Below are 22,587 nucleotides of genomic sequence, written 5' to 3'. Positions count from 1 at the left end.
TTACTCCTACTTTTTTAGCTAATTCTCAGCCCAGCTGCATCTTCTCCATTTTTTCCCACTGACAAATGACCTGTTTTCAAAGTTGTTTGTGTTCCAAAAAGTCTGAAATGTATTTTATTCTGTTCTGGAAAATTTTTTAAGCAAAAAGTAGTTCTTAGAAGCAGCCTTAAACCCAGACCAAGCAGAAAAATAGGTACTTTAGATGTTCCTTTTTTGTTGTAACTGACAAGTAATCTTTATTTGTGCCATTTTATAAAATCCTTCCTCTGTTCTTTTTTCTTTTTGTAGGTATTTAATCTTCTTCCCTTCTCTCTTACATTAAAACATCTTAATTCCTCTGATTTAACACTCTTAATTTTAGAAGCTGTTGGATCTTTTCACCGAAGTACCAGGAAATCACTGTTCAAATAAACTGTGGAAGTAATTCTTTGTGTTGTTCCCATTCATATTATTTGAATCTTCAACATCAGCTGTTTTTACTTTGTATTGCATTTTGATGTGCTCTTTATTAATATCATCCCCAAATGTATTAGCACATGCCAGTCTTTTGTACCAAAATCATTAACTAACCTATAAATAACATCAGTCCCAACATCCTTACATACCATGACTGGTGAAACTTCCAGCCCGACAGTTTTCCTTTTATTACAAGCTGTTATCTCCTTTTTTGGGCCAGTCCTCATCGAACCTAAAGTTCAGGTGTACTGTTCAGGCACTCTGCTTTTATTTCATTAAAACTAGTATTCTGAGGCATGTACAAGAGGCTTTTCTGTAATACAGATAAATTGCATTTCCGTTATCTAGAAAATTAATTGTCAAAGAATATGTGAGAAACCAGTATTTTGATAACTCATGTGTTACATCTTTTCATTTACTCATTTACCATTTCCTCCCCCCTAAAATCTATTTGTAAGCCTCATCAAATTGTTAAGGGCAAACTGACAGACCAGGAGTTATCACAGCCTTTGTACTGTTACTCTTCATTTCAACTATTTCCTTTTCCTTGATAGACTCATTAAATTTTTTTTTTTTACTTCCAGAGATGTGTGCTGGTTTCCTTAGAATCATGTAACAGGTGAATCTAGGGGTTTTTTGACTTGAGTTTTATTCCTCAGATATTATAATGTCCAGTCTGTATCTTATTTTCATTAAAACTTGTATTTTTGTTCCCTTATTCAACATCATAGTCTTTACTGAAAATTGTGACAGGATATTTTTGGCAGGGACCATGCGTAGATTATCTTTTAGCCTCAAACCATTCTTTCAGACTTACAAATTATGGAGATGTCTTTTACATCACGTTGATGACTTCACATTTTTGGAGGTTGAAAGTACTGTTTATATTGCTCTGAAACAGGATACAGCAAACTATTTATGCAAAACATATATTTTCCAGAAATGCATAGAAGTAATTTTTGATAAATATCCTGATATGGATCACAACTATAGGAGCATATGAAGTTCAGTTTGATGCAGTTTGCTGGCTACAGTTTTCTAGAGTTTTATTCTGCCCTGAATAGATTTAATTTAAAAAACCCTGGTTATGATTATTCTTAAACTATTAGGATATTTAATAATGTAAAAAAAATACTTTTCTTAAAAAGAAAATAACTATTATGTATATAGCAAATATTCTTATTTCCTGATTAAATATTCTGTCTATGACAGTTTTTCTTCAGATTATGTGTTTGTTTTCTTGGACTGTATACTTATGTTACTTTTTTTCTCACTTTTTTTTTCCACATGTTGGATATTTGTGCTATTATGTATGCTATCTGTTAGCTTTTTCTGAGCCTTAGAAACGTTCCCCTTTAATTAGGGTAAAATGGAAGGTAGCTAATCTTTATTTCAAGCTGCAAACAGAAATAATTAATAGTATAATTTTACATCTCAAATAGTTCTGATGAATGTGCAGGAAAAATAGGAATTCATTCTTAGAATTATCATGAAGCCTAATGCTAGACTATCTTGTTAAATAAGATAGTTATAGAAGTAATGTAATCTGCAACATATATTGGGATTTGTTCCTAAAATGGTGGAAAGTGCTAACCAGAAAAATACATGACGAATGCAAGATTAGGACTTGAAGAATCTTAAATCTTTAAAAATTATTAGTAATTTCAAATTTCATTTACAAGCTTTATGAATAGAGTCCTCTTCTTGCGAGCTATTGAGCTGTTACTTTGTGGAAATCACATTTATGTTGTTTTCTTTGCTTCAGCCAAATTTTTGTTTTCAATAATGGATAAATGGACTTGGAATTTTTACTGCTGCCTAAATAAATGATTTGGTTTACTTCACAAATATGATCTCCCCTCCCCCACCACCCACCCTTTATCACCAGTGCAATAACACTTTCTGAAGTGGAAATGGTCTATATTTTGTTCTCAGAAATAAAAATTATTTAAGGATTATGGTAGTTCTGTCTTTTGGCAGCTTAAAATCCAAGAGTAGCACTGGTATTAGTAGTTTTTAATTGAAAGCGATAGTTGGCCAAGGGCTCTCTGGATCTCAGAGTGAATGAATTTCTTGAAATAGCAGGCACAGGTTTTTTGAGAGAGTAAAGGTTTGAAAAATGGGAGGAGAAAACCATAAAGTTTAATTTCTTAAAGTTTAATGTGTAAATCCATATGCTGTTCTTTTCATGTAGCAATTTAAGTGCAACCATTGACAGTAAATTACTCAAAAGTAATAACTACTACTACTACTACCACTGTTAACACTTATCACTTCCTTTAAATAATGTCTCTCATATCTTTTTGCTAACAGTTCTGTTTGTCAGTATTTACATTAAATACTCAGTTGGAGTAATCCTCTGAAAACTAAAATTCAGTCAGTGTCTCAGCCTTCTGTTGATAGAATTTTACCAAATGATGAGTATGTCCATAAATCTTGTGTTAGTTTATAGTATGGAATGAATTCATAACTTTCCCAAAAGAGATAACATCTTACAGTTCAAAGGCTGGGGATGGGAGGGGGAGTGAAGGGTGGGGTTTTCCACAGCAGTAGCTCTTATCTCTTTTTCTTACTGTGAAATAATCCAGTGATCCCATAGTGGTCTGACCATGAACCAAACTATTTGGAAACAAGCCAGCTTAGAGTATAATGAAAAAATAAGAAGGAATTTAGAAAAGGAAGAGAAAGAAACGGTTATCTTCGTGCTTGCCTTATTCTTGCTGCTGGAATTTTTGTACTCTGAGAAAGTAACTTGTTTCACTAGTCTGTTTGCTGACAATCATCAGATTGTCACTAACCCCGTTTGGATAATCTGTGGTAAAATATGATGTAGCCAAATAATTAATTTTGGTTAGTTCCTATGTGCTGTTTAGTAGCAGTGAATAACTCCTAATTCTTGCTAGAAGATGAACCATATATAATTGGAAAAATGCTTTCTCACTTTATCTCTCAGACTTGAGTTAGTCTTTTCAAAACAAAAAGGGGAGGGTTGCTTCTTGAAAGAATTTTAAACCTTTAAGAGTGTGCTCGTTGTAGTTTGTTGTAGCCTGGTAATTATTGCAAAGAATATATTCATTCCTTCTGAGACATTTAATCATTAATGATCTTATTTTGACTTTTTCTGACGTATTTGGATCATTTCAGTCTTTGTATATACACTTACATGTAGATGCAAATCCACGTGCTCATGGCAGCTGTAACCTCTGCCTAAGGACAACTGTCACAATATGCATCTGTAGATGCACCTAAATGAGCGTAAGTGGTTAAAAAACAAAGCTAAACAAACAAACAACAAAAAAGGGGAAAACAGATGTCAGAGAACTTAAAAATACAGTGTTGTCAACCCTGAACTGTGCTCGGTCAGGTAGAGAGGGTCTTAGGGGTCTGCCTTGGCATCATGCCTCACTTTGTTTTGGCACTTTATGGCACGTTCCCATACTGTTAAATGTTAAATTCTTTGAGTGAGTTTGCACCCTGCCAGTCAGATCCAGCCTGCTGCTGCCACCATTGAATCCAAGCCACAGCCTTCCTCTACTGTTTCAATGGATGGTTCAGCTACAATTTCCCCTCACATACATAAAGACATTTTTCATGTAGAAAACATGCACTTTTAATGGACCTCAAGGAGACATCATAGCCCATTGTTTCTTTGAACTGGGTGTGGTGAAATATTTCCAGTTATTCTAAAGGTACGTTTTGTGTACAGCAAGTTCTACTTTGGACCTACTGATGCATACCAAGAAAGGGATACCGTAGAGAGGTTTATGTTATTTTGTTGATGGTACGAAGTAAACTTACAATTTCACAACAGAACATTAGGGAATGTCTCAGTGACCTTTATATGATTATGATTACAAATCCAAAGTTATAATTTGTAAGGAAATAAATTAATATATTTTCTTGCCATTAGAAAACCAAGAAAAGCTTCAAGAGCATTTAAAATATTTCTGAACAAAACTTTATAAATTTTGGATAATATCGATAATTCACTTGATCTATATAAAATACTCTGACGTTTCTGCTGCTCATAGTCGCAACTGTCCTTCCAAAATCCATCTAAAAGCAGTATATTATCCTTAGGCAGTATGTTGTCTTGAACATACATATTGCATTATAATGCACACATTTAAAACTATAACACTGTAAATCACTAGGAGGGCCAACAGTGTGTGACTTTTTTTTTTTTTTTTTCCCCCCTCAGTTTATTGATGGTCGGCTATCAAAATTAAATGCAGGAAGAGGGTTCTCTGATGTTTTTGAAGAAGAAATCACAGCCGGAGGCTTTTGTGGAGGTACAGAATTAATTTGAGTGTGCTCATTGACGCTTCTTCTTTGGGAGCTTTTCAACATGACAATATCCTCGTGATGTCCTGTAAATTTTAGAAGTCATTAATCTTGTTACTGCTTCATTGTTTCCATTCATTCTTGGAAAGGTTTTAGCTTTTAACAAATCACTGCTGGGACACATACTATTATGTATCTGGTTATATCAGTATATTAAATGAAGATATGATGGTTTAATACAGTAGAATAATACATTAAACTTCAGTATATGATGAAATACCACTATTTACATTTTTAACTGCACGTTTATATAATACAATACATAATGTAGACATTTGTGCTGTTGAACTTTTTCTAGGTAGTCATGTTTTCCATAAACACTTGTAACTTTTATTCACATCTAATTATTTCTGCTGTGAAGAAATCAGAGCGATTTCCTGAATTTTTAAAGAAATTTGCTTTCTCCAGCAAATGTGTTGCTCTAAAAAAAGGGAAAAAAATTTAACATTTATATAACATTTGAGAAGGGACAATGGAAGTTTACCTTCTTCATAAACAAAAAAATTAGTCCTTGTGTTGCTTCCCTCAGTTATGTCCACTGACAATTGCTTTGTTATGTCCACTTTTTACATTAGCTAGCTTATAAAGTTAACCCATATAGAAGATTGCATGCTGAATCCATACCTGATTATTACAGGATTATTGAATGGCTTCCTGTTAGACATTTAGTACAGCTCTATTGATATTTGAGGTATCACAGATGCTGTCAAAATATTGGGTCAAAATATGCATGACATAGCACAAATACTATTTTGTGGGCAATCTTGAAAGTAGTGTAGAAGTTTTCTCAGTAAACAGAGGTTATGTGATTTGAGCAAATTCACTGAGTTGCACATGGCAGCTTTAGATGGTCTTCCTTTGCAATACTACGCTTAAATGGGCATATGGAGATGAGGGGATTTGGTCCCCAGGGAGAAATCATCAAGTGGTGCAGAGCCATCTTCACCTCCTGCAAGATACCTTTTTATATACTTAGAATACATAAATCCTTTTGTTCAAGGTTTTCACTGCCTTCTCCTGCCCTCTGTGTCTTGTGCTGTGATCTAGAAAATAATTTGTGTGGGTTTTTTCTTGATTAAATTGTAGTTATACAGAGATTTGCTACTTTTCTGCATTTTTAGGGTAGCTTATTCTGCTCTGTAAACAGATTTTAGTCATTGAGCATCCATTATTCAGATAGGTGATGTCAGTATTCAGAGTTCGTTAGCTGACTGCAGTTAGGGGGTCAGGAGGCTGCAGTAAAACTGCAGTAGAAGTTAGATAAAGCTTATTTCTTGGCTGCGCTCTGGCAGCCTGTGAATCACGTCTCACCTGGCTCTGCTCAGGAGGGAATGCTTGGCTTTGCTAGCAGTTCTCGGTTAGATTGCACTGTGTGTGTACTTTTCAAGTCAGACAAGCTGTAGATTGCCAGGCTGTGGACAAATTGCTTAGGGCACATATTCAGTATTTACATAACTGCTGTCTCATTATCGTTATGAAGTGCAGGGCTAACAATATGTATACAATTGAAGGTGACATTTTGTGACGCTAATGGGGTAGAACTACGATCTCTTTGCAGAGTTAACTCCCATCAAATTTATCAGTAAGCCCAAGGTTTTAAAATGCAGGTGAAACCCAGCCTTCAGAAAAGTCACAGAAAGTTAGTGTAAGCTACAAGCTCTTAAAAGGATGGGTGTACATATTCTTAGCTATAGAGAGTATAATTTAAAAATTAGTGAATCAAATGGAAAGTGTTTAAGTCATCTCTTTTTAAATTTCCTTTTTTCCACATATGCAAGCAAAACTAAATCATCACAGAAAATTAAACTGGAAGTTGGAGAATAAAACTTAGATTTCTTTTTTTTTTTTTTTTTTTTTTCAGAAGAGTGGTCAAAATTTATTTCCCTGTGATTGTATGTGAAAAGAAATTTCTCAGCAATCTTCATTAGTTTGCATTTTATACTTAAAATTTTATTTTCTGTTACGTGTATTAGTTCTCAATAGTTTTATGTAGCTTTCAATACAAGAATATAGTGGTGATTGATTGGCTGAGCACTTGGATTTCTTGTAGAACATTTCCATTAAAGTAATTGGTAATCACATGAATTTTACTACAGCAGTCATTTTTTTGGAGTTCGTCTAATATCAGTGGTGGTAGTATAAGGAAAACTGAAAAAGTGAAAACCTTTGAACCTCTCTTTTAATAATAATTTATTTTAAGGAATCAGCATTTTCTTGCTAGAGTTACATGAGGTTCAACTCTAGCTGAGGGTATGCCATGTTAACATGGCCTTTTCTGTAGATGACTATCTGTTTTCTTTATTTCCTTCCCTGAAGTCTTTCTGTAGAACTAGAAGACAGTTAAAATTCTTGGTGGTTTTCGGTCATCTCATTCACTGTCTCTAGTAATTGCTTAAGTCATTGACAAAGAAAGCTCAGTTATGGAAAGAGTCACTGCTAAGGACTCCAGAAGCCAGATGACACATGAATATTATGGAAAAGAATTTGAAGTTATGAAATATCATGTTAGAGAAAGTACTTATGCTTCACTGAAGTTTCATTAACACACTAGCAGTGGTTAAATTTCACCTTATTACATGGTGTTTGTATACTACCTGCTCTGGTAGTTCTAAGGAGTCAGATCGAAGAAGTAAAAAATGAGTAATATTTGCTTTAAGATTGCTCTTTGACATGCTTAGAGGAGATAGGATCATAATGATCATCAGGTTATCTCCTTTCTAAGCAAGCATTGCTTTCACTTGTGGCATCATTCCTGAGAGTTTGCCTGCCTTAAAATTGTTTGTAAGGGATTTAGTGGAATGGGTGAAAGTGCCTGATAAAGGATATAAACAGCTGTTTTTTTACCTCATTGAGAAACTTGGGAATACCTTTTACAATGATCCAGTTAAGTTCTCAGCCATGTTCTAGGAGGAGGTTTTGGCTTTCCACTAGCCAATGCAATAATTCCACCCAGGCCTTTGTTAATTGATTATTGCAAAGCTTAAGAAGTTTTTAGATCCCCTTTTAAAAATCTGTAATGTGAATGATATATCAGTATGGTCCTTTCAGAATGGATAAACTCTGTTTGAGACTTCAGCATTCTTGTCTACGTGAATGTCTTCTCTGGGGTTAGTAACAGCTCACAGTGCTGGAGTGTTCAAGTGACTGATATACTCTAAAAATTTTTCAAGGATCAGGGACTCAGTCTTTGGTGTTTAGCTGAAGCACCTTTGGGAAATAGTATTCATTTTTTCATCAAGTGCTCAGTAGAATTTAACCCTGGCCTTCATGGCCAGCTTTGTGGCACAACAGTGCTCAGTAGTCCTACAGAAGCCAGTAGCTCTCACTTGGCTTTTAGAGGTTTTTGTTTGTGAGAGAAAGTAGATACAGTTAATAATTTAAAAGGATTTGTCCTGCACAGGAGTATACAGCTGTGCCATAAACCTTAGACTTTTCTCTTGTTCTTTTTCCTTGGGATGGTACCATCTGCAGTCCATGTCATTTTTGTACTTGAAAATTTGTCCAGTGGAATCATTATTCTTGAATGCAGTTCATTTTATGTTATTCTTTTCTTCAAGTTGGTGTTTTTAGACGTTTTAGCAGTATGTTACTTTATCATAGTTTTAATTTCTCTTTCTACCTCAATTGGAATTAAAAACTGTGTGGTGAAAAGATACGCTTTTACAAAGAAAATAGAAATCATGAAATAAAAGATACCTAGTTTTTTTCCTTAGTGTACACATATTCTTGTCTTTATAGTCCTTGTCTATCTGGGAAGAATGAAATTAATGTATAATCCTCATTAATTAGTGAGTGAGGAGGGGTGAAACATTTTAAATGTTGAATGTATGTTTGATTGTGTTACATTTCTATTTCAGGAAATTCAAGATCTTATCAGCAGTGGATGCATACAGTGAAGGTATAAACTTGGTTAAGTAATTATACCAACCATCCTGTTCTTTAAATCTTTGTCCTTTTCCTTACGTATATGTAACGGTAAAAGTTTGTTCATTTTCAAGGAACATTTAAGTACATTATACAATAAATAATGTGTCTATGGTATATGCAATAATTTTATGGGCTTTTTCTTGAAGATTTAAAAAAAAAAAAAAAAACCAAACCAAAAAACAAACAAACAAAAAAACCCACAAAACAAGTCCCATACACAAAACAAATGCCAAAACACACAAGGCTTTTCTGTCTGTATGGTCAGGAATTTTACTGCTTTCTGTATCATGTTACATTCCGTAACTGTGAATTAGATGTGACAGGACAATTTGATACAAGGTTTATCACTTCTATTAAATACCAATTTTGTTAATATGGATTTGTGCAGTTTGGCTAGCAAAAGACCCTTGGTATAACCTTGTTATTCTGCAGGATTATTAAAATACATTATTTTAGATTAAGAGAATTCTTGTGTGATTAAATGAGATAGTTCTTTCTGTCAGGTCAAAGTATTTTTAAGTTGCATAATAAATATAATTCGAACACATGAAAAATCACCATAACTTCTGAATTCATATTTGAAATGGTAACAATGAGTGAAGACTGAAAATACATCATTCTGTTAGAATGCATTGATAAATGTGTCAGCTATGATAATGACGTACTGTAACCCTTGTGTAGCTGTAGACAGCAGGTTGGGGAGGAAACACAGCTGTGGTTATTCTTACCAGTTTAAAATGAAGATTGTTATTTCTTTACAGCACACTTTTTTTGCCTTGATGTTGTCTTAAGGTTTGACTTGTGTTAAAATGTTACTAAGATACATTTTTTGTATATTTCAGAAAGGTGGTGCACTGATCAACACAGCAATGACCAAAGCCACTCCGGCTGTGAAAACAGCATATAAATTTGTAAGATCATCTATTTTAATTAAATAATACATAAAAATACCACGACTTCCTACAAACTCTCATCCTTCCTGAATACTTAAGAACCTAAGCATTTTATAAATGTATTGCAGAAAAAGGCTTCAGCCTGTAGAAAGTTTTTAGCTTCATTTGTTTTCTGATATTGCACTAGGATTTAGAGCTGAATCAGTCTTCCAGATAGCTTGTATGTAACAGTAGACATTTTCAAAGCATCACTTGGCTGTTTTTGTTTCAGTCATAATACATGCTAGAAGCTTATTTGAATATCACTTAGGTATTTGATACACAGCTGTAAACTTCCTGAGCTGGTGACAACATGATTAAAATAGGGACTCTGAAAATAGAAATTCTCATTTACACAAAGGTCCCATAACACAGAACAGGCATTGCAAAGTTAACATGAGTGTAAAACATTTTGTAAATGTTACATTTATATGCAATATAAATCGACTGTTATAATATATAGTTGCATAGTATATAGTGTTAACATGATGTAGAGATCTCTATTCAAAGAGATACATTTTATGCTGAACAAATGGAGTCCTGGCTTACACAGTTGCAATTTCACTTTGGCATTAAGTGCTGCATTACCGAAAAGATGTGGTAAAGCATCAGCAATGTGTGCAGCAAGTCTTTCCTATCGTCTGTTCTTTTAAAGATGATACTCACATTTAACTGGATTTAATGCTTATACTTTTGAGCTTAAAAAAATCTTGTTTTCAAAGACTGACTAACCAATAAAGCATGTGAAATTATGCAGTATTTTGCAATATGGAAAGCCAGCAGTAGTGTAAAATTAAGTGGGAAGTATTTTAAGGTTGCATTTTTAATATTTTGGAAAAGACTTTTTGCTTCCTTTTTGCTTTTCCAAATGTTTCGCTAGTTAGATGCATAATAAGTAGTCCTGAATAAATCCATACAGCAGTCTAAGCTGGTGTATTTTAAGTAAAGTTTTCAAGCAGAATTTTTAATTTTGCATCAGTTGAAAAGCACAGCAGTCATGGAGAGAAACAGGTAAATAAATTAAATATACCTCATATTCATGGACTCATTTATAATTTTAAAAATGGTTCATTAACAGGTTATCGGTAAATTATTCTTCAGTTTGCACTAGCTTAAACTGCCAGTTAAATGATCTTCTCCCAGTTTTGATAATTATGTCCTTGATAATAAAGGTTCTTCAGAGTGAACTTCTGTGTATGCCAAGAAACACTAGTAAATTTTGTGAGGATGTGCTTGTATAAGGTATTCATATTTATACCCCTTTTCTTATGCTGTTGCCCTTTATGGAGCCTAATACTGGAGAAATGAGATATGCATTTCTTGGTTGCTAGAAACCTGATTGGTAGCCTTGAGTAATGTGCTTGGTACCACCCCTCAGAGTTAGAACAAAGCACTCCAGAATTCATCCAAATGCTGTGAGCATGATCTGGAAAGTTTAAAGTGTTTCTCAGGTTAGCATCTGCTACATGGCACCCTATCGTGCTGTTATTGAGCTTACAGATGTATGATTTAAGGATCAAAAAGACTCTCTGACCTCTTGATTCAAAAAAAAGATTTTTTTTTCTTGAATTTCCATGTATAGAAAACTATAGAAAAATAGATTGTTTCTACATACTGATGCCCTTAAATATTTTTTTTAAAGTCCAGTTTTCAAGTCAACCTTGAGAACTTTTCCTATGTTTTTTTCCTATATTCATATAAGAAAGATAACTTTTCTTTTGTTAGAGTGAGGGTTTTGGTGTCATTCCCTCACCATCTTTTCTTTTTTTTCTACTCTCCCTTGTCCTCTCTCTCTCAAATGTTTTTTAATATAAGTGCATGGTATTCTGTATTGATAATTCATTTCTCTATAGAAAAACATTCTTGGCTGTTTTCTATGCATCTGTAATCCTTGACTGCCTATTTTAATACATACAGAATTCTCCTCTAAATAGCAGCACTATGCTGTTCAGCAACACTGGGCAAAATCTCCATCTGCATATGAAATCATTTCATTTCTCTTAAGATTGATGTTGCCCTGCAAGTTGCCCAACTGGAACACTGTAGCAGTCATCTTGAAAATCTTAACATTTTTCCAACATGCCTTACTGCTAAAATACCCTTTCAAATTTTAAGGACCATTTAAAATAAAAGAGTGATGTATAGAACCATTTTTAGCCTGTCCTTAGTTATATTGGAGAATTTTTGAGTATGTGTGTTTTCACAGCATTGGCATGCATGTACCGAAAAAAATCCTTTTACGGACAAAGCATGAATATATAAAATACACTGACAATGCATGTATGAAGTTTCTGATTAAGGTTATTGCCCTTCTTTAGATCACCGGGTGTCTAAAAAAAAGGTAAAATATGTATGGCATCATAAAGCATGTTCCATGACCACAAGCCAGTGTCTTGCAGAGCTACTTAAGTCCTTTTATTTTTCTAGGCAAAAAATCAGGCAAAGCAAGGAATAAAAGAAGTGAAGAGTAAGTTAAAACACAAGGTACGCAGTACACTTTTTACTTTCTTACATTGCTTCCTGTATCAGTTTGGAGCTTATACTTTACAAATCACATGAGATTTGTGTTTTTAATGACTTTTGAAATATGCTTAGCCCTTTGTTCAACAATACATTTTTCATAACGAGCCCTCTGGCAACTATCTGTCATTCTATGCATCCACTGAATAATCTCTTTATTGTTTGCATATTTTATCGTAGAACAACAGAGGTTTCAAAGATACATTAACAGGATGTATGTATTCATAAAGTTGATTGCTTTGATATCACAATTGAAGCCTTTGCTTCAAGCTGAGAATTTGAGATGGGAGAGTCTTGCAGTACAGTGTATTTCAAAAGGTGTAGTTGTCCGTTTTGGTTTCTTAAAGATATGTGAACAATGGCAATGTTTAAAAATGAAGGAATAGTTTTATTTTGCAAAAGCAACATTGCCAAAATATCAGAATATATGTTTTAGGCATTTTGCAGCTGCTTTTCCCGTTGAAAATTTTGTTTCCACATAAGATTTTTCTGTAGGGAGAAGGAACCAGTTTTTAGATATTTTTTATGCTATTTTAAGAAACCTTTCAAAAATATTTCCTAGACATTTGAACAATTCATCTTTTAAATGACAGTGTTGATAATTCAGCTTCTTGAAAAGCTATATTTGATTTTCTTACTACAGATGGTATTTTCATGACAGTAATAGATTGTGGCAAGATAATTTTGAATGCATTCTGCATGCATAATATGGAGGGTACGTTTGCAGATAATGGTTATAAATAAAGGAATTTAAATCTGGTTTGTTGCGTAGGAGAGTGAAGAAGAGTATGGAACTTGCAGTGCTAGTGCAGTACAGACTGCTCCTGTCTACACATTGCATTATGAGAAAAGAGCAAACTCGGAAAAACGGAGACTGGCACAGGTAAGACACCTGAAATTTCTGTTCTTATTCACATACATATGAGGAAAAATTTTTGCCACTTCTAGTAATGTGTCAGTGAATCTGTTTAAGACTATTTTAGTGTGTGTGTTTAGATAGTGTGATTAAAAGGCTGTGTTTATAGAAATACTGCTGTACTGCTTGAATGGAGGAAAAATGCTATTTGTATTTCATCCTAGTTGAGAGGGGAAAAATACAGGAAATTTATTAGTATGGATCTGAGATTTAATTATTAAATACTGTTTTCGATAAAGGCTTCTCAAAGCAAATAGATTCTGGTCTACTCACAGATCTGTGTTAAGCTATCTTTTTTAGTTCCTTATAGGGGGGCACATAAATTTTGTGTTTCTAATAAATTGATTTGTCAGTCATGTGACCTTTAACCTTGCTCAGATAGTTATGATTTATTATTTTATTAATAAGTCACCTAGTTAATATGGTGCCAATCTCTTGTCCCTTTGTTCTCTAATCTTTTCTAGTCTTGATTTGAAGTAACAGGTGTAGTGTCTCAACTTTGTCAAGTGTTTTAATGCCTTTGGATTCATTTTGACAGTTTTATTTCAAAGATATCAATTAAATAGTTTTTGTAACACTTTTTTTCTGGGAATAAATACCTGCATATGTACATATCTTAATGTGTGGGTATATATTTTTACATTATATTGTATGTTTTTAATACATTTAACGAATGTTTATATATGGACTTCTAATGCATGTATCTTCCTCATAGGAGAATTAAGTATAGAAATTCAGTCCAGCTGATCTAACAACATTTAGTTTTTACTTTTAGATATGACAGTGATAAAAATCTGATTTGTCTATTTAATTAATTTGTTTCTGAATTGGTTTTTAGCCATAACAAATATAAAGTTATGGAATTTAACATAGAACTGTTGCAAATTATTTGTAAATGATTTTGAAATTGTATATTAGTATTAAGTTATTATTTTTAGTGGGGTTATAAATAATACAAAGACTTTCTTCTTTAATTATTTAGGCAGGTTTTACTTTGTACATGTTTTCATGATCTCTTAAAGCCAGTGATAAAGTTTTAAACTATATCCTCACTATATTTTTATATACAGGCAGCTGTGGTGCCTGCATTCTTTCAGGAACTTGTGTACAGTGGATTTTTTTCACTGAGTATCAGAAGAGATCTATATTTCTAAATGTATGAGTATAGAGCCCTAATGTTAATAACATGAATGGTTCTTAAAATACTTGTTTCTAATCAATAACTGTCATTTTAATTTAAAGCAACTTCTCCCCCACCAAAATAATTTGATGATGTGAAGTACTAAGAAGCTTTTAATGCATTATAAACCAACATTCACAGATTAGTGTAGGTGAATCTACAATTGTATGTGTCTGTGTCAATACATAACACAAATATACCCTTTTAGACAGTGAAATTTTATAGGCTGCTTCTATTAAAGGAATCTGCAGTAATTTACAGATATGGTAGTGCTTCTTACTGTTAGGAATAGGAGTCTAGGGATACAAAGGAGTTTAATTTACCTTGGTACAATTAAACATTTCTTTTGAAGGCCTGTATTCAGACATAACAATTTAATTTCTGTATGGTTTTGTGTTCATACCGCTGTATACTGCTAAGGCCTTCAATGTCATTGTTGCAGTTCCAACCAGTCATCTTTTAGTTTTGAAAACAAGACAGAAGGAGTGCATGTCTGTCCATAATTTTGTTTACATATATGCATTTGCACATGTGTGTTTGTGTATGTGGATACACACATGGACATATATAGGGTTTGTTTACCAGCAAAGCTTGTGACCAGCAGCCCCACAGTTTTGCCCGGCTGCGAGCCAAAGGTCCCGTGTCTTCTCCCCAGCTCTGCTCCCAAACGTCACGTGAGCCCAGTGGGCAGGAAGGAGCAAATGCTGGTCGCTCCCCAGGAACTCTGCTCTCACACGGTTCCTCTGACTCACACTATTCCCACTTTTTCCTCCTCCCCCAAAGCAAGGCAACCAAAATATTTCTAAAAAATAATAGTCTGCTATTGCTATTCACGTTTTTATTTTTGTTCTTGGTATGTATTAGAATAAGATAATATAAATGCAAGTTCTTTATGAATGGATGGTGATTTTAAATTTCACATCCAAATAAATATTTGTATTCAAAAGTGCATGTGTATGAGAGAGACTATGTTTGATCTAGTACTGAATCTGCTGTTTAAAAGCAGTGAATTTCACAGATTGCTATTGTTGTTGGGTTTAATCCTTTTTCCTGTAACTCTTTATCCTGCAAATGAACCTCTCCACCTAGATTTCTGAAATGGTGCCCATGAGTATCTGTAGCGCTGTAAGGCAATTAATGCATTTTGATGTATATTTAACATAAGGACCGGGTATTAAGTTGCAATGTCAGTGTATTTGAATATCCCCCAAAACCCTAAACAAACAACAAACAGAAGAAAGAGATTGCTTTTAATGGTCGTCTTGCTTCCAAACAAGAGGCACCTCTGCACTTTATTACTGTCTCTTCCATACTGAAACAATTAGAAACTTGTAAATACAAAGAATTTGGTATTAGATTTTATGTGATGTTAGATGCATGCATTGAGCTTTTCATTCTCCACTTTTGGAAACTGTTAAACATAAATACTAACTAATAATTACCTGAGATGCTGTAAAACATATTTACTTCAAAACATTAGGTATGATATGAAAGTTTGCTTCACTGTGAAAGATCATCATTTTAATAATTGGTTCATAACAGGATTTGGGGGTCTGGGAGGACATTTCCTTTACAATAGGAAGTGAATCTGCTTTTACCCCAACAAATAGTAGTTTGTATGTGGGTCTGCTAATTAGTATGGTTATTTCCTGTTTTGTTGATGAGGCTTTAATAAATGTCAAGGGTACAGCCATGAAGATCTCCCAATTAGGCTTTGCGTTTGTAAAACCCAACCCCTTTGCTTTTGTGTGAAGATGACAGTTCCAACTGCAGCCTCAGCCTAACAGGGCTCAAGGGAAAGGATACTTCTCTGGTTTTATTGAAAACAAGGCCAGTTTGGCCCAGGGAGAATACCAGCACTGGTCACAGTGCAGAGCCGTTTTTAACAATGAATATTTACTAAGCTTTATCACTGCTGTCATAGTGGTTTTATTGTATTTTTTTTTTGCCAGATCAGCAATAGACTTTAAAAAAAAATAACAGTAAATCAAAACAACTTATAGCATGTAAAACAGCTGTCAAAACCTAATCAGAGGATAAATAATTAAATGTGTTATTGCAAACTGTAGTGATCAGCTTGCCGCCTCCTATAATTTGTTGTGAAAGTCTTTCCTAAAAAAAAAGAAAATAACGGGAGTGCATTCATACGTGCCTGTGTGCACGCGTGTGCGCGCACACACAATTAATCTTTGCCTAAGATGAATTGTTCTATCTCTGTAATATTCATTTGAGCTTACTCTTGCTTAGGTTAGCTCTTCTAGGCTTTTTATACGTGTGTGAGCTTAACTATATTGCAAGTCAACATTAACAGATGGATTGCCCTAAGCAAGGGAAAACCACAACAACAAAATCTAGTGAAAGTGGAGGATTGAAGCTTTTTATCGTTAAGCCTTATTAAAACCTTGGCATGTGCACTGCTGTTAACTGTTTCATGCCTAGATCTAATAATATGTCTCTGGTATGTTTTATCTCCTACATTAATTAGTTATGTAGAAGATAGAAGAAATTACCAGCTAAAATTTTTGAAATAAAAATTAATGCAAGCATGAGATTGCTTCAACTCTGTTTGCGGAATCTTGACAATGATATTGCTGAGATCCATTAACTATTGATGAGAAGGGTACAGCAGTGCATGTATTAGACTACTGTGTATTCAGCTTTTGCATAATCTATTTTAATTATGTTTCATTATGTGCTCCCAGGTAATGCAGATTTCTAGGTAGACAGGGGCCTAAATGCTGTGAGATTCTATAAAATGGTTCCAAATTAATATATAACTAAAAAGAGTGTGCGTTTATTATGAGCTGGGATAGAATTCCAGGAAGATCTGTTGGATTTCATTAATCTGATCTTGGTAATATATCAGGTGATAGGGTAGCTTATTAAAAATGGAGCATTTCAGGATGTCAATAGTCCCAGTGTATTTAGTGGCTAATAAAACATTCCTGAAGATTTGCAGAATACCAAATAAGAACAACCAGTTCACTTCATAATTAGTAAGTTAGCAATGCCCCTTGTTTCTAAGGAAATGTATGCAATGCCTGTACCTTTAGGCATGCACTACCTTGCGGCCGTAATGGAAATGGGCATTTGAATTCTAAGTGTGGATTTACCAAGAATGCCTGTGTGTCATCACTACCTTAAATGTTTTTATATCAAAGAAACCTATTGAACTACTTCCCATGACTTTGCAGGTTCTAAATACAGTTTCTAAGAAGGCTTTAAAACCACTTCTGCATAAAGTAATAAAAGACAAGTTAGACTAAACTTTTTTCTTGGTTTTCCTGAACAGAAGATAATTACCATTTTTTATTATTTTTTTCAAAAGCATATTACCAATGTAGTTTTTACACTTTTATTGAAGTATATCCTAGTACCTAGACAATATGTAATTCAACTTGCAGTAGGTCTACTTGGCTTCTTTTCAACAAAGATAGTAAGTGTCAGGCAGGAAGATGTGTTCAGAATAACCTTACCTTCAGGAGTGCCTCATTTATCAGTACCCCTACAATGGCCACTAAAATAAATGACATAATCATTAGCTACAAAGGGCTTCCAGTAACTGATTACCCTCCTAACCTGAAAAAGGTGGTGAGAGTGGGCTATTCTGAAGACTTTTTTTTTTCTGGGAACATAAAAGAGGAGAGGAAATGCTTGTGTTAATGCAGTGCTGAATATACATATTCTGTATAAGGTGACTGAACCCCTTAAAGGAAAAAGGAAAAAATAATCCTGCAGACAACCCCACAATAATTTCAGAAGCATAAAAGATCTGATTAAGGGTATTTACCTGTATTTGGATTCAGAAAATGTGCTTGAGATCATATCTACACCTAGCATCCACAGATAATACAGATATAGCTCGAGGTACTTTCTACTCTCATTTATTAAAATGTTACAAATTGACAGATGTCATAAACAGTAAAAGTTAGTTTTTAATGTAAATCCTCTTTTGTTTGTATAAAATATAGTTTTGAAGTAAGCTTCTGTTGATTAGTAGGTTCTGTTTCTTTGGCTAGTGTGTAATTTGAAAATATTTTAGATATCATTAACTTCCTTTAATTTGGAGAAAATCTTTTGTCTTGGTGTGTCAAGTAAGATCTCTTCATTCTGCAAAACAGTTGGATTTCCTTTTAATTAAAAATGAAAAAGCTATGCAGCAAAAATTCAAATTGTAGATTACGAGAGTGCCCTCTTGTGGCTCTGATATCTTCCCTAAGTATTACAGGCACACATGTATCCTTTCCCTTGTATAAACCGTGCTTTTTACAACAGGAGATCTCTTGGAAATCAAACAGTACTTCCTTTATTTTTTTAACTGAAAGATTGTCTGAATTTTGTGCAATTTAAACATTTAAATGCTTTCATGTATCATGCATAATTTTATTTTCAGGAATATGCACTACCAATCAGAGCTATAATTACGAGATTGTTCAAACACACCACACTCACCCCTCCCCCCCCAAAGATAGTAGGTACACCCTCTATACAGTGACAGTGACTGATTTTAATTTAGTGAACACATTTAAAGAAAAATAGTTGTGGTTTTTTTTATTTTATTTCAGTGTTTTTATTAGTGTGAGCTCTTTCCTCTTTTCTGCCCCAATCTCTTCTCACCATGGTTCTAAGTGAAGGACTGTTTTGAGTCTCTGCAGCAGAGTTCTGCCATTCATTCTGCACCCATAAACCAGTGTAAACTTTTTGGCTGCCTCTTCTTGTTTGAGTTTTGCAGTACATGTCACTTGAGAAATCTCTCCACTAATTACCATGAGTCCAGTTAAAAAAAAAAAATGGGAAGATAGGGAAATGGTCAGGAAATCACTGGAATTATTTGTTACCCTGTTGGCATTTAGTGGAATGCATGGATTTTCAGGGAGAAGTCATCAGCACATCTACTTCTGATTTATCCTACTGAGAGAGACGTTTAGACAAGCAAAAAGTCTGTAGATGCTTTTTCTGGCTGTTATTGTCACCTATTTTAGTATTCTAACAAATAGAAAGGCAGCCTTTCTGAGAGTCTTCTCCAAACAAACAAACCATACTCGTATGTCTACCAAGGTTTCTTTTTATTGAAGGATCTGAAAGAAAAATGCTATTTCACAAAGTACCTTCAAAACTGGATGAACCTTTCTGTCTTTAGTAGTTAACTGAAATAACAGGATTAATTTTTTCATCAGGAGAATTTATCGGCATCTTAATGTAACAGTGGTATCTTCTGTTTTCATTTGCTGTGTATCTTGTCTTCCACAGGTCACATTTTGGATTACCTAGCCCAAGCAGGGAGCCAGAAGAGCCATAAGCCAATAGTTGGGATCTACATCCCAACTTCCATGTTGCTTTTGCCTTCTGGCCTGAAAGTTTGGAGAGCACAACCTTGTCTAAAACTTCAGCTCTAGTACTATACGTTCCCTAACCTTTTCTTTCTCTATATAATCCTGTACCTAAGAATTAAAAAAATTAATAAAGAAGTTAAATTAAAGACTAAAATTTGACTGGGGGCAAAAGGAAGGAGTAGGAAAAACTACCCTGTGTTTCCTGCAGGGATCTCGGTGTCTCTGAATGTGAAAGCCCAAATTCAGCTACATTTTAGATACTACTGAAATGCTGAAGTTAACAGCAGTGCAACCCAGGGCTCTTTCCACAGTAAGTGGAGAAAGAAAGCATGACCAAAGGGCAACTCAGCCCACCTAGAATCTAGATTGCATCTTGATGATGCCTCTCTCCTGCTATTCATTGTCTAATTTAGTCCCTAAAATATCTGAAACTAGTAGATAGCATCTGAGTGCCATCCATGTAGAGAAAGACCTTCTTTGTTGAGCAGGAGACTCCTACTGCTGTCAAACAGGAGGAGGGACCCCTCCTTGTTAATGCTCCTGGTTTGAGAGCCTTAGACAGAAATGTGTTTGGAGTCACTAGTTCTATTTCTAAGGCACAGTCTTTTTTCCTTGCAAATTTGATTGACTCTGTCTGCTTTCAAGCCTCATACAGAGCTTCTCGCTAATAGGTTCTTCCACCGTCACTAGGTCTGATGGACAGAGTTCAGTGCTGCTCAGGTTTTATCTGTCTAAAGTTCTGTGACATTTAGTGTTTTGCATTTGATCTTGAAGTCTGGAGGTATATGATGTTTGTGTTTAGGATCACATCTACATTGTATGTTTTAATTTCAGTGGTTTTGGTAAATTTTCCTTTGAAAAAGTCACCCATGATCTACAAACAGTGCTTCCAGCAGTGATTTTTACCATGTGATAGTTCTGCTGATGTTGATGCAAATTTTAACTCAAAGATCAATTTAACCAGTAAACTCTGTTTTACCTGCTTAGGAATTGTATCAAATAGGTAGCATGTTCCAGGCAGATGAACTGGGTTTACAGCTGTTCTTATTCACTGAAGTCACACAATGTGCATCAGAGTTACTTCCAGGTCTCTTGACTTTCCTGTTACCTCAAAAACACATTCCCATCTCTGCCTTTGTTCATATGGACATTCTCATGCCTTTGTGCACATGGACACTGATTGGTTTTCCTTTTCTGACACACGTTCCCCCTTATCTTCTTGCTCCTATCTCCACTGTGACCACCCCAGCCCTTCATTCTGTCATTTCCCTTCCCTCTTATCATTGAATAAACCTACGGCATTAATAACCATCAAAAAGGGAAAATAAGTGACATTTTTCATTGTTTTAGTAACTGGAAATTCTGTCTGGTGAATCTGATTCTTAAAATCATTCACAAAAGAATTCCATAAGGAATACTTGTTTATAAAAGAGCTGCTCGCTTTAGTTGTTGAAAATGGCACTGAAAATTGCTATATACTGTTTTTAAAGACTAACACTTCTGCTTGTTGCCAATTAAAATGAAGCCAGGCTGCCTTCGGGTGGTGCACTCTTTGCAGCTAGAATGATGTGTGGCATGGTGCCACAGTGTGTCAGCTGAAAATGGTCGGTTTTGCTAGGAATAGCCTCTGTGCCTTTGAGAAGCACGAGCGATATCTGGCTCTTTGGAGGTAACACCTGAGTGTGGGCAGCGTGGGGCCTTGGTTGGATTTGGAGGGCTGGGAGATAGTGCAGGCTTCCCGAGGTAAAAACAGTCTGTGATTCTTCAGAGAAAACATAAGTTTATTTGTTGTTTTGGAGAAAAAAAAAAAAAAAAAAAAAAAGCCAATTTCTGTAAAATATTTGCAGAAGCATGATTAATCCTTAAAAATCAAAAGGAGTGTTACAAAATTCTCAGACATTATCTGTGTTCAGGACTACAGCGTGTATACATGCATACATAGAAGGTAGGAAGCTTAGAGTTTGTTAATTTTTCACCACAGTAGCTCAGAACATAAATAATTATAGTATGCTATCCATGACTAAGTATCTCAACAAATTTATCATCCTTACATACAATAAATCCTACCTCAGCACAGATGTAGCGTGTTTCCTTTAACTTCACAGGAGTTGGTGGAGGTCTATGCATTATAGATTGCTAGTGTTTTCAAAGTACTGTACCTATACTCTTATCTACACATTTCTGATTGTCAATGTTTCTAAACAGATTTTTGGGGTCTTTACTGCTCTTGCAGGCGCTGTATTGTCATAGAAAGGATTCCTTTCTGTCATTGTGAACCTACTTTTTTTGTGTATCTCTGTTTCCCTATCATACTAATTAACAGGATCTCAGAATTGATGACATTTTTTCTTGTTGCATACAGCTGTGGATGATTCCAACCACTTCATGTCCTTTCAAAAGCATCATCTATGTGTCCGAATCTGTTAAAGCAGAGAAGGTTTCTATCAGAGGAAGGATGGAGGTTTTTTTTTTTTTTATTTAACATTAATAGTTTATAAATTATCCATGATTCTTGTGTTATAACAATAATTTTCAAAAATTTGAAAAGCTAATATGGTATCTTAGATAATACCTATTTCATTTATATCCAGGACAACTTTTCTGATATCAGAGCGTTATTTTTATGAGACGTCATTATTTTGTGTTCCTTTCTGTGAGTAAAAGCATACAAGGAATTTTTTGAAGGCATAATTTCTAGAAATTAATCTAGAATTATTGTTTACATCTATCCTGGTCTAGGGTTCATGTAGCTAATTGGTATCCCTAGAACTACTTTAAGCTTGTGGTTGTTTGTACCACAAACAGAAGGACGTTGGAGAAGAGACAGTTAAGAGACTGTATGGGGTTTTTTTTCTCTCTTCTTTCCCTCTTACCCCATCAGTCTCAGCTCTGTGGAGTGTAATGTGAAGTATTTCCCCATGATTTCATTATCCATTGTTTTAGGTCATAGCCTAACCAGAAAGGAAGGCAACAGGTTGT

At 34.6% G+C, this 22,587-nt stretch overlaps 1 protein-coding gene across 3 annotated transcripts in view; it reads left to right on the top strand.

The window, feature by feature from the left end:
• DENND1B (DENN domain containing 1B) overlaps positions 1-22,587 on the top strand; it is a 162,958-nt gene that overhangs the window by 126,120 nt on the left and 14,251 nt on the right. For all 3 annotated transcript variants that reach the window (XM_042804384.1, XM_042804379.1, XM_042804385.1), the window contains 5 exons: positions 4,658-4,748; positions 8,658-8,698; positions 9,570-9,638; positions 12,087-12,143; positions 12,952-13,062. In XM_042804384.1, the coding sequence (XP_042660318.1) occupies positions 4,658-4,748; positions 8,658-8,698; positions 9,570-9,638; positions 12,087-12,143; positions 12,952-13,062 (369 nt within the window). The remainder of the gene's footprint in view (positions 1-4,657; positions 4,749-8,657; positions 8,699-9,569; positions 9,639-12,086; positions 12,144-12,951; positions 13,063-22,587) is intronic.

The sequence above is a fragment of the Tyto alba genome, unplaced genomic scaffold (assembly GCF_018691265.1).
Source record: "Tyto alba isolate M040663 unplaced genomic scaffold, T.alba_DEE_v4.0 Super-Scaffold_1000006, whole genome shotgun sequence".
Lineage (NCBI taxonomy): Eukaryota > Metazoa > Chordata > Aves > Strigiformes > Tytonidae > Tyto > Tyto alba.
Note: the sequence above shows the minus strand (reverse complement) of the source record. Positions and strands in the feature narration are given on the sequence as shown.